At 35.5% G+C, this 13,406-nt stretch overlaps 2 protein-coding genes across 2 annotated transcripts; both read left to right on the top strand.

Annotated features, from left to right (window-relative positions):
• Nucleotides 1–659: 659 nt before the first annotated feature.
• LOC134270973 (uncharacterized) lies at nt 660–4,556 on the top strand. Its single transcript, XM_062753239.1, has 5 exons — nt 660–3,435; nt 3,534–3,599; nt 3,684–3,905; nt 4,186–4,275; nt 4,353–4,556. The coding sequence occupies exons 1-5, from the start codon at nt 660–662 to the stop codon at nt 4,493–4,495; spliced, it is 3,297 nt and encodes a 1,098-aa protein (XP_062609223.1). The 3' UTR covers nt 4,496–4,556.
• Nucleotides 4,557–5,516: 960 nt separating this feature from the next.
• LOC134270978 (arrestin domain-containing protein 3-like) lies at nt 5,517–13,083 on the top strand. The gene is made up of 7 exons (XM_062753243.1): nt 5,517–5,743; nt 9,371–9,520; nt 10,461–10,681; nt 10,778–10,960; nt 11,088–11,270; nt 12,251–12,425; nt 12,779–13,083. The coding sequence occupies exons 1-7, from the start codon at nt 5,626–5,628 to the stop codon at nt 12,901–12,903; spliced, it is 1,155 nt and encodes a 384-aa protein (XP_062609227.1). The 5' UTR covers nt 5,517–5,625; the 3' UTR covers nt 12,904–13,083.
• Nucleotides 13,084–13,406: the final 323 nt, after the last annotated feature.

Genomic DNA, 13,406 nt, shown 5'->3' with positions numbered 1-13,406 from the left:
TGGGATGGGGGTTCCTGGTCAGTTCGTGCTTACAATAGAAGTTTGTCAGCTGTTACAACTGGAAGGGAGGGGGTGTCCGGAAACATCGTTTTCACGATCGAGAGATACTGGTTGGGACTGCAAAGTATTCAAGTTTTATTTTACCCTGTCAGGCTTTTAATTGCAACTTTCCTTTTAAAACTTTCTGGCGTGCAAACACCTTTAAAATATAACAACTAGTTGTAAGAGATTAGATGTTTACCGAAAACAACGAAACAATTTGAAAGAACAATGGAGTTACAACTAAATACATGTCCAAGACAAGGAATCGCTATTGAATATATATGTACATTCAGAATTAAATCCCTCCTATTATTTAAATCGTTTGTCTTATTATCGGAATATTGTGTATTATTGTTCTGCGCTTTGAGATTCCGTCTAAAACAAATAGGTTTACTTTTAAACTTAACCGTCAATCAGTGCCTCGCTTGATTACTTGCGTTGTGTAACTCGTAAAAGATTATCTGGGTATTAATTTACCCTCTGTCAACAAATAGTCAAGCTTGATTAAGAACTAATATATGGTAAGTCAGTTTATTGCAGGTGAAATGCACCGTGCATTTCACCGAACCTTGGACCTTGGCGTGTTCTTGAATCCTTGACGAGGAAAATTCACAGAAATGGCTCGTGGAATTTCGTGTGTCTTTGTACTGGGTGCATTATTATCTCGCTTTGGAAGTGTGTCCTCAGAAACCAAACTGAATACCACTCAAAGGGAAGATTTTGCCATAAGTAGCCCGTGTGTATCGAAGATCTTGCAAGGTTTACCTTTGAATTCCCTGCGGATGTTGAAACGAGGCGAAGTTGACGGGTTAAAGGTCAAGGTTCACCGTGATCAAATGACCAACAGCACCACTGATTGGATGCTGGTTCGTGAAGATGGAATACGCAACGTTCTTTTTTCTGTGAATACTTTCAATCCAATTGCGCACTGGGCATTATCTACTTCCTTTCAAACAAACGACTTTTCGGTTTTGGAGAATCCAAGTAACTGTCTTGGTGATTTTCGAAACGATGCTTTCCGTGTAAAGATCCGCCAGCTAGTCTTAAACCACATCCACAGTCATGTTTCAGAATCCATTAATGTGTGCGCAAAGGAAGTTATGAATGTATCGGGAACTGCTGTTGAAATATTTAATTGCTGCTCAAGAAATTCTAGTGGTGTTATATCTTGTCAAATAATACAGGAAGACTACTTAGTGGAAATCTTCTTTGGTTTTATTTTCATATTGAAGATATTACTGGTAATCTTTATTGCACGTTTCATCCCAACATCTCTATATAGAAAACGACATTGCTACAAGGAATTCATATTTTCTTTGACAGCCCCTTTAGAAATTGAAATTACAAAGCGTTTTTCAACTCCACCTAATGTTTCTAAATTAAGAACTGTTAACCTAGGAACTGAGTACGTTTCTTGTGGATATCAACATCGAATGAAGCTTGGAGAGAATCTCCACAGACTCTCTGACGTCATAGAGACCATGGAAATGAGTAAAACTGAGCACTTCAAGTTGAGGGCTGTTTGGTTTAAAGGGGATCCTGATCGTCTGGTTAGGAGAAACAAGGCTCCTGTAGGATTTTTCTCCTTTCTCTATCGCCGACTTTTTCAATGCAAGTGTTACGTGCACGGACGCAAACAGAAAGTGCTTGAACATACAGAAGATGGTGTTGACGATGAGTACGTGTCTCTGCACAACTGCTGCAAACGCAAAATATCGAAGGATAGCACATGGGAATCCTTTTTACGAAATATGATGCAAGCATTTGCAGCTCTTTTCGCATTCTGGATCCCAATAATTGCTATAACAGTGTATTGGGATTACGAAGAAGATTTCGTTAAAAATAAACTAGAAGCAGCAAAACAAAGTAACTTAACAATGACTCTGTCATTGTTTTCCACAAAACTGATCTCTTTATCGTTTATTCACGGCTGTTACAGTCTATATCAGGCATGTTTTGCCCTATGGTTTTTGCCATTGTTGATGCTAATTATTATAAGAATTTCTACAGACGACACACTTTGGAAAAGGACCGTGTGGATTTTTGTAAGAAGTCTGGTTTATGCGAAACATTTTTCCAATGTCGGAACCAGTTGGGCGGCATCTTTTCTCCTGAGATCTTTCACCAGCAATGCTCTAACGGATGTAAATGCTGTTCACATATTCCTGTGGGTGACTGTCAAATTAACATCCTTATTTATTGCCATACTTGTCCTTTTGTTTTGTAAGTTGTCGACCATCAATGTGTTCTTGCAATTATTCTGGAGATTCTTGGGAGAAATTGTAAAGTGTGTGAGGAAATCGAACGATGAGGACAAGCGAAGCGATATGGAGGACCTCGTTCTGGAAAAATCTAAAAATACCTGTGAGAAAAGTGTCAGAGGCTTCCTTAATCTTCCTCCAATCGAGGTTGGAGAGATAGACATAGAGGGCGCAACCTTCCCTAGATCTCCTTGTGCACGATTTTGGTGGTGTATTATTTGCTTTGGTTGGTTAGCATTCCTAATTTGTGCGATTCCAATCTTCATAGACATAACGTTTATCATTGTTGACATTTTGTTCCTCATCATAATATGCCTTGTAGCAAATATACGTCACTTAGCACAGTATTATTTAATTGTACTTTTTACATATCTTTATGCATGCATGTTTCTGAAACGCGTGGAAAGAACATTTCAGCATTTTAACAACAAAGTTCAAAACTTTCTTTTGGAGAGACATACACGAACACTGATCAATAAAAACTTGCACGATGACACGATTCCAGACACAAACCGTTGTTACCAAGTAATTCCTGGCAGAGGTTGTGGAAGATGCGCTGCCTGTCATGTTTTTACCACAAGAAATGGCGTGCCAAAATGGAAAGCCCGCCATTTAGTGCAGTTTGTGGATGACAAAGGTGAACCTTGCATCCCCAAAAATTTCTTTTTTCAGACATGCTACATGAAGCACTTTTCATGCCCTGGATCTCTTTCAAACCATTACTATGATGCCATGATCAAATCATTCCTTTTAGCAGTTTACATTGTAGCTGTAATTCTGTTGGTTAAAATAGTATATCCTAGTCTGCCATGGTGGGGTCATCTGTTAGTTTACATTTTATTTGGCCTTCTACCACTACTCATCTTGAAAATCTTTTGTGACGGTCCAAAGCTGAACGAATATGACACAGCAGACGACATATTCAAACAGAAGTTAGAACACGTCATTCGGGAATACAAACAAGAGTGGTCCATAATTGACTTGGAAGTTTCACGTCGTGCAAAGTTGGATGACTCCATTGCGTCACATTTGGAAGGAAATGATGACGAAAGCAACGATACCAAATGCTGGTTTCGAGCACGAAACAAAGCGTGTGTTTGCTTACACATCCCTAATAGAAAGCCAATCAACGGTATATCAGTACATTCACATTATATGAGCTTAGCTTGAAATGTTTCCAATAGAAAATTCACAAATAATTCTTAATATTGTTTTATTTTCATTCAATAGTTGATGATACTATACAGACAGAATCTGTTCCTCCGACACCAACAAGACGACCGCCATCAAGAAATGGTATTAAATCTCCAACATGTCCAAGACCCTGAAATTCTTTTGTTTTTGCATAGAGCAAGTTCCTAATGCCTCAGTGTCTTTCAGGTTTCAATGGATCCAGGATAATACGAAATCAATGGAATCCAACCACCAACAACTCTCCCAGACAGAGCTCCAAATCTCTTCAGACTTCTCCACAGTCGGCAAACAGACATCCATTACTGAAATCACTGAGTTCTTTCTCCGGAACTCACAATGAATCATGGGATACACTTGATGGCAGACCACCCACCAGGTCATCCTCCGGAAAACAGAAGAATTCTAGAGGTGAGATGAGGTCTAAAACGTAAAATATATATATATATTCCCGCCCTTGTTACTTTCATTTGATGAAAACTCATGTTTTACGAGATATTCTCCCTTGGAATAATTATGAAAGATTTTCTTTTATGAAATTCCTCTTGGATAAATGTGAGTAGTGCGAGCCTTCTTCTAATACTTTCTAAGACTTTCAAAATTCTTTCAAGGAAATTTTTTAGCATTATCCTCTGTGGCCTCTGTTTTTCTAATATTGCTACAGCTACATGAACTCGGTTTTTAATTTCAGTACCATCAGATGAAATAACACATGAAGGTTCAGAAATGATTAATTTCCTTCCTAAGTCATACCCCGGAGCTTGCTGTGTCAGCACTAAAGGTAACTAGTCGAAAAGTCTAATTTTCTCGACTTCATATTAGATTTGTTTTCACTCCTAATTATTTCTTCGTTTTCAGATGATACGATAAGTATTGCAAGTACATTATCCAATCATTCGCATGATCAGCATCACCAAGAAACGATCTCTACTATATTAAAGAATATGAAGTTTCTCAACAGCGATAAGAGAGCCACTCAAACACTCGTCGCAGATGTGTAAATGACGTCATCGTGTAGATGCGACATGCAGTGTGTTTTGTATTTTGTTTGTCTTGATAAAGTGATTAAAATTAATTGTAAGACATTAAATTTTTACTTGCTTTTTTCGCAGAAGTATGCTTTCCCACACCAGAAGATGGCATTTTGTTGAACATTCTGGGAGCTTCTTTAGTTCATTGATTTTTGGAGATAATTGCTTCCGTTCGGTTTCCTTTAGTACTTATGTGCAGTAATTATTGCCTTTCTATAAATCACCTGAATCAAGGGAAACATATAAAGCTAACGACCTTCTTGAACTACATGCAGTTGTTTACCGATGTATCGAAGTATATCGAAGTGTATCATTACGTACGAAGACACTTCTCTTTCACTAGATCTTGACGTAATCTGTAATTAACTATTTTCTTCGGAGGTTCTGATGGATGAAAGTCTGTGTTACTGACATTGGTTTGACAGTCTTCACTAGGATAATTTGGGGTTAAGCGGAAATTGCGCGTTATTCAAAATCAATTAATGACAGTAAATTGTTCAGGACTGCTGACGAAAATCCAAATATATGAGACTTTCACAGAAGATATTCTTTAAAAAAAATCCTCATTATCACAAGTTAACATGTTCATTAGAAAAGGAGTAGTAATTCCAGATTAGTGTACAGAGCTTCAAAAATTCAACATCTTTTAATTAAAGATTTCTGAAGTTTCATGCTGAAATTTATATTTGAATTACACATTTTACATATATTTGATAACTGTAATTGGTTGACATCGATTTTCCAGTTGAAATATCTAATTAATGTCTACAAATGTGGAATAAAAAACTATGAGCGACATAAAGCAAAAAACTCACCCGAACTGTTGATCCTTTATTAAATTATAAAATTTTTACACAAATTAAGAACATAGTTCTATTTTAATAAAAAGTTAAGCTTATGCATGTGTTTGGCTGATACGACGCTGAGAGTTCTGTCGTCTGCGTTGCATGGCCAAGCACGTGCTTCATCTGGCAGACGTTAGTAATTTTCTACGATCGTTTGTTATCTCCGACAAATTTACAACACCAGCAGCAGTGAGCGAAACATCTGAGATCTCGTGTTTACATTGATGGAATACAAGAAGGGGATTTCAATGAAGTATGCCTAAACTTGCCCGATTTTACATTAATTTTGGGAATCCGGTTGCCATTTATTACGCAGGACAAAATGTCCAAGGATACCTTAACGTTGAAGTTGATAAACCGTTAAATCTGCAATGTAAGTAGACTCAGATTAATTATGATAGTTTTCATGACAAAGACACAGAGCAAATGTTAAAAGAAACGGGCGGGACCTAGCCGGGTTTCAAGTTTGGGGGAAGGGAACGTCATGGAAACAATATTTCAATAGAGAAGTTTTCGGGTCTGTTTCGGCCATTTTCTCATGCAAAACATCTCTCATGCAAAACATATTTATGTTTATGAAGTCAAAGTTTATTTAAAATGCATTTCTTTAGGCCAAAATAAAAAATACTTTTGTTTCCCCTAACGCGACCGACTCAACTAAATCGCACCGACTGAAAAGATTTTTTGAATATGATTATTTAATAATTTTTTTTATTGTTAACCAAGTTTTATAAAATACAATTTCATCAAAATCGGTTTTTATCAGTCCGGCCGACATTGTTTTACTGTGATTTTCAAGCATTTGTTGGAAACAAAATGACGCCCAGATGTGATTACTAGGCATTAGCTCTTTATTAAACAAAGGCGACGCTTTTGTCAGGAATTGGAATTCTTCACTCTTGAAACAATTCGGTAATAAAATTACCATGACTAATTAAGAGTGTTTCGGAGGTGTCTTGGCGTCTACATAGGAGTGAATAAATTTTCGAAAGGGACGTTAAACAACAAACAAATAAACCTGTATTTGAATTTAAGGTACGTAATACAGGGTAAGGCCCGCCTCATGAGTAGATGAGGGGCCCATCTAGTGAACACATCATTCAATTTCACTGCATTTTATTTAATTTGAGTTTTGATCTAATAACCAATTCATCTATGTTCCTATGTTTACTACAGTATATGCCATTATGGAACCATAGGAGTTGTAAATATGTTTGCATATTCATCCTGATTAATATAATTCAGATGTCCTTTCTTTACGTTTCTTCATGCTTTTATTTAGTGGTTAAACTTCGTGACTATGACATTGTATATAGCATTTGTATCATTTGTAGATTCGGTTTGGTTTAATTAAATATTGTTAACATACTCTTTCCAAATAGTTTTGAAATCATGATTCAGCTTCCTGAGACGTTCAGTGTATTTTTCTTTAATTAGGCCCTTGAAAATTGGTTGTTTCTTTGCTTTTAATCCTTTCAAGATTTGTTTGGATGACATTTCCCATTGCTCCAAATTTAGACGTACTCAGCACTTTTTTGCCATTAAGCAGTGGGGGATCTTTTTTTGAGCCAGCATCTTCTGCGACACTGGACATAAGTTTTTATGGTCCCCTTTGAAGGACCGTTTTCAATGTTACTCATAAGGATTTGAACCTGCGATTTAAAATTAGCCATTTACTTCTTAACTCCAAACCAAAATGCTCCAGAACCACTGCAAATCTCATGGCCCTCAAAAAAGTACATTGATCGTCTATAAGCTCTGAAGGCTGATGGAAGGTTTGAAAAAATATACTCGTATGTCTAGTCTTTGCGTATTTGAGAATCTTGTCTATTTTATTCAATTTATATTAATGTAATGGCGTGAGATATTTCACAAATTCAACTAAACAACAGTTGTAAATTAATCATGAATTTTGTTTTTAAACGGCATATGTACGATACTTAGCATTTTGTTCACAAATCGCTTTCTTTTGAACTTTTCTTATTTATAAAGGTTATTTTCCATTAAATTTTAGAATGTATTTTCAAAGCTGCTGTCAGAAATTAAAATTGTTTACCTACCTACCGACCCAACTTGAGAATTTAGGGTCGGGTTAGGGGAAACAAAGATATTTTTAATTCCGGCCTTACATCATTATATATACGGTGTTCTTAAATTTTTCTTTCCTGCATGTAAACAAATTTTGGATCAAGTTTAACCCTTTTGACCCAACAGTTGCTCTCTTCCAATGAAAATTATGTGTTGATTTGGTAAATTTAAAAAACTACATAATTCTCTCTTACACAGAACCTATGCCTACAAGAATTATCATCTTAAAATTTGGTTACTGAATAAGTTGCATTAACGAATGTACCTACAACTTGCTGCAGTTAAACCATAAATTTTCATTGGCTCAATGAATCATTAAACGAAATTAAATAAATCTGCAAGCGTTCGTGTGAAATGATCAATCATTATGCTAATCGCTGAATTTTTCGTACTTGTAGCATTCATGCATCTGAGACAGACATTGATAGAGCCATCAGCTTCCTCTGTTTTACTCATTACATTGAATCTCTTTTCTCGTCTTAATGATATCCGAATTTTCAAAAATATGTTTTTCTCACTTGTTTGTGAAGCTGATATCGTCTGTAATGATTTCTAACTGCTACATTATGGTGTAAGTCATTTGTAAGCTGTTTTCTCTTAATGGATTTCACTGAGAGCTCCTGTTTGTTAATTTATTGCAAATTTTATAAATCTCTGAGGACCTCCGAGGAAATATTTCTTGTAGGAAATCACACAAACTTTTAATCCCTTTGGGAGATTTTGAGTAATTTGCTGGCATTTCATGCCATAAACTTCCGTCTGTCTGAACGTCTCGACAACAACAAGAAAACGGTCAACATATAAATTGAATTATCCATGAGAAATTTACAAATAAACTCATCTAAATTGTAAAATAATTTGATCATCCGAATCAGTCCTGATGTCCATTTATATGCTGGAATCTCAAATGAAGCAACACGGTATTCGTGCTTTTGATAACTCCCCAAATGGATTTTGATACGATGCATATCCTTTAATTGTGAGAGTTCGTGAAGATCTACCGGCGAAGTTCTCATTTGCAATCAATGAAAAGAATATTTTCAAGAAAATTAAGCATCAATTTAAAGGTAGAGCTTTGCAATGAAACCAGGCAAATATTATATGATTCCAATAATTTGCAAAGACATACCAGAGGGTAACGAAACATTGTTAATTAAATATTGAAATTATGACAATTCTATGTCTCAATTGAAATATAAGGAGATAACAAATAGTTTAAAAGCACAAAATTCCATTCAAACAATACAAAACACGGACCCCTTAAACTTCAGAGATGGGATCAGGTGCTATAGATGAGTAAACATCCCCTGCTGATCGGTACGTCCGTCTGTTCTCCTTGTCATGTTCGAAAAAAAAAACGTCAAAAATTCAGTGTGTAAATAATGACCTAACAAGTCAGTCGAGCGTTTGACTTTATGATAAATTGTATTTGCTGACAAGATCAGTGTAACTTACGTATTTTCTGACAATGTAAATCATTCTTACTTACGAAATGATGACTTTAAACGAGACAGTCGATATTCTTGCTTCATCAATTTGTTTGTCTGCAACTTACCTCGTTTTAGAAATTGCTTATAGGTAGAGGATGCTCTTGCGTTTCAGGTAAACACATGAAATAGTTAATCGTGTAAAAATGTACTATTTATAATACTTATACATTTGTCTACACTAAATTTCCCCACAAAAGTAACATGAGTAAGGAGAACACTGTTTTCAGAGTTGAAAAACTCAAGTTTTTGCGCATGCATATATATCCATATAATATAATCTATATGTTTATAGACTATTGCTGATAATTTTTTTCTTTTCATTTGAGGATATATAAAACCTAGTCGATGCGTGTTTCGAAGATTTATCATGTAACTGAACATTGAACAAAACGTTTTATAAAAACTTAATAAAAATTCTTAAGGTATCCGGGTGTATGTGAAAGGTGAAGCATTTGTCCACTGGACTGATCAGCGCATGCGTGGACCAGCTCCTTTGCGAACCCCTGGAACACGCCATCATTCGGCTCACGAAGAATACTTTGACTTCACAACGACAGTCCTTGGGAGCAATGGTATTGGGGAAAATATTACATCATAAAATTACTTTTATAGTTTAAATCTAAAAATAAATAGATGCATTTCTACGTGTATAATTTAGTTTTTTATGCCCCCCCCCCCCATAAACGAAATTTCGGGGGTATATAGTTTTTGTCGTGTCCGTCCGCCTGTCTGTCTGTCTGTCTCTCTGTTTGTAAGAAAAACTTTAACCTTGCCCTTAACTTTTGATTTAGTGGATTTATGACTTTCATATTTCACAAGTACATGTATATTCCTTGTGACAAGACCTTTCTTTGGATACCACCAAATTTGACCTTGACCTTGACGTTTGACACACTTTTACACAAAAATTCCAAACTTTTACTTTGGCCATATCTTTTGAACATTAGTATTTTTATACTTCATATATGTATTTTTTGTGAAAAGACCTTTCATTGGATACCAACAACTTTGACCTTGACCTTGGAGATTTCTGTACTTTTGAAAATACTTTAACCTTGGTCATAACTTTTGAACGGTTAGGGCTAGTGCTTTCATACTCCAAAGTGTAATCCTTGTGAAAAGACCTTTCATTGGATAAAAAGAACTTTGACCTTGACCTTAGAGTTTGACCTACTTTTTAAAAATTTTAGCCTAGGCCATAACTTTTGAAGGGTTAGGGCTAGTGCTTTCACACATTACATATACATGTATAATCTTTGTGACAAGACCTTTCATTTGACACCAATTACCTTACCTTTTGACCTTGACCAGGAGATTTCCGTACTTATGAAAAAAAATTAACTTTGGTCTACATTCATATTTCACAATTGTAATTCCAGTGAGAATACCCTATTTGGGGTAGAAATAAATTAAATCTGCGTTTAAAAAAAGTTTAATCTTCGCTATGTTGCCATTTGGGGGCATCAGTGTTTCACAAACGCATATTGTTCTTCTTTAATCTAAACCTTACAGAAAACGATGCTCCAAAGCTGACATTACTGCGAGGGAACTATTGTTACCCATTTCAGTTCCAGCTCCCTCAAAACCTCCCATCTTCATTTGAAGGGGAATATGGTCAGGTGAGGTACACAATTAAAGGGACCATAGAAAAACCAAAGAGGTTTACCCATGTGACTAAAACTGCCTTTTCTGTGATTGGTCCTCTGGACTTGAACACTTTTCCACAAATAGAAGTGAGTTCTAATGGTCGGTTTTAAAGTGAGATAATTTTTTTTTCAATTTTAACAGCTGAATTATTTTTAATTAGCATAAGGATTTTCTTGTTTCAGTCTCCTACTGGCATGACGCTTACGAAGAACTTGTGTTGTTTATGTTGTACTTCTGGTCCAATAAGCGCTTTTCTATCGCTTCCAAGAAGGGGCTATGTTCCAGGAGACATAGTTCCCGTCACAGTCGAAATCGAAAATCTGTCCAGTCGGAAAATAGCAAGTTCGTCCATAACACTCACAATGGTACATATAATGTAATGTAATAAATATTTTGACGATCTGCTAGCTTTTCCAGAGTTTTGTTCCAGAGTATCATTCTAAAATGACTAAAAATGGTATAAAAATTCAAATTTTTATTCTTTTTTTTCAGACAACGAATTTTCACAGCTCTGACGAGTCTCGAACTGTAAGCACACAGATCGACAAAATCATCCATGGTTCAGTACCCCGGGGCACAACAAGCACGTGGGCAGACCAAGGGATACCCCTTCCTGCACTTCCTCCCAGTTTTCTATTTGGATGTAACGTTATAGATATACAATACAAATTAGAGGTACATAATAGGGTTACATATATATACATGTAACTGTAGAATATGATAATATATTTAATTATTTCGATGTTTTTGTCTCTAGGCAACCTTTCAGATTAAATATAAGCGTCCAGATTATACATTTATTAGATATAATTTCTATTCCTCGTAAATTTTATTCGGAATTAAAGGTGGTTGCCCTCCGAAGTATCAAGGTTTGACTGTTTTGATAAATACGAAAAGCTTTTCCATATGATCCTTGGTATCCTGGCGTAACCTTTATACAACAGGGAATACTTACTACCCCCTAGGTCCCTGATCCCGCCTTAAGAATTTCCAGGGGCTTTAGTTTATGCCCTGTTCACTAAGTAGCTTTGATGAGGTCGGACATTGTTCATTATCTTTACTGTTTTTATCAGATCTGCCTTGACGCAAAACCAAAGCTGATTTGAACAATACTCTTAACACTTTTACTGTTTCTGACATTTTGATTTCTAGCATATCTATTCAGATACCCAAAACCTTCCATTATTAAAAATGAAATATTTTGGGAATTGATAGTTGTGTTATTGTGCAGGTGTAAATATATTTATAAGAAAATCTGTAACAGATGTTCTGAAAACTTAGATAAATTTTTTTGTGAAAAATCAGCCATCAGTGTTCTAGAGAGAGAGCTGATCGATATGATACTGAAAGTACATCACTGAATGTGAATTCAGTATATTTACATATACTTCATCGATATACAGTAAAACTCGGCTATAACGAAGTTACGGGAACATTTTTGAATAACCAAGATTCTGAATCTCTATATAAACGAAGTATTGAGCGAATATAACCAGTTCTGTAGTATATTTGAAGATCACCCAGTCTTAAATTTTATTAATTAAAGATAAATGAATTTAAATTTCGGTGGAATATAATTTTGAAAAGTGCTTTCATACTACTTTAAACAAACTTGTCTCCTTATACCTTAAAGAATAAATGTATCCTTGTTTTAGTTACGAGTAGACGCTGTTGGACCGTCGTTTGAGATGTATGTACCACTAGAAATCATTGTTGGAACCGTACCATTACGTTCTACCATGAGACCAATTCCACAATCGCCTCGACATGACTCAAGGTCACGGGGTCAACGGTCCACGTCATCGCATGCTTTTTCGGATCAGTATGCTGGTGAGCTGATTTCAAAAATCTACTTGTGTTTCTCCATTTTCTTTGGATGCAGTCAATTATTATAACGGTATCAACAAAGAAATAAACATTAAATTAAAAAAGAACACGGCCTATTTTCAAAATTTCGAGCAGATGATCTCGCATAATTACATGTACGATAAAACAAAACTATATGGAATTAAAAAAAATATTTACATTAAATAAATAAAATTAATCCTGCAAAAACTCTCTTCCAGTAAAAATTTAAAGTGGACAGCACGCACAGCCCATGTGAATTGCTTCTAATCAAATATAATTACAAAAACTTCTTTCTTGAAAAACGATTACTTACAAATTATTAATTCTGTTTATAGTATCATTGACCTATATGGAGTCCCGGCTGGGAGGGGTCTGTATAAAGGAAGAAGACGACCCTGAGGACATGAAGGGAGACCACCACTTCTCTCCTGTCTATCCATACTACATATGGACTGACTGAAGCATTGTCAAAGAACCACAAACCCACCATGCATTTGTGATTTGTTAATTTTCATAGTGCTACAATGTGTTGTGTGATGGAAGTGCTACAAATTTGTGTTCAAACTTGTGACAAGGGAAGAGTAAAATCAAAAACACGACTTGTAATTGAAGAGAATAAAAATGTACAAATATCATAACATAAAAGTGTTGTTTTAAGCCAAGTTTACAGAAAATACAACAGTGACCTGTTATAACAATACTGAGCAAATCATCTAGACTGAAGTCCTCAAATAACTAAGTGTTTGTAGTCTAAATAGATAATAATAATAAGTTATGTGAATAACATATAAATAAATTTATTCCAATTCCCATTCATTTTGCTCCGTAGGTGTACATGAAGCATCCGAATCAATGATCCCATTTTACTCTGATTTTAATTTGGTGTCGTGACCAGGATCCAGCAAAAGAGTCGGGGTTTGTATCTTACAAGTATAGGGCAAAGACACTTTAGTGATGATCAAG

This window comes from Saccostrea cucullata, unplaced genomic scaffold (assembly GCF_032062105.1).
Source record: "Saccostrea cucullata isolate Sc308-1 unplaced genomic scaffold, CSIRO_AGI_Scuc_v1 ctg1567, whole genome shotgun sequence".
NCBI lineage: Eukaryota > Metazoa > Mollusca > Bivalvia > Ostreida > Ostreidae > Saccostrea > Saccostrea cuccullata.
The sequence above is the reverse complement of the archived record's forward strand: the minus strand, read 5'-3'. Positions and strand labels throughout refer to the sequence as shown.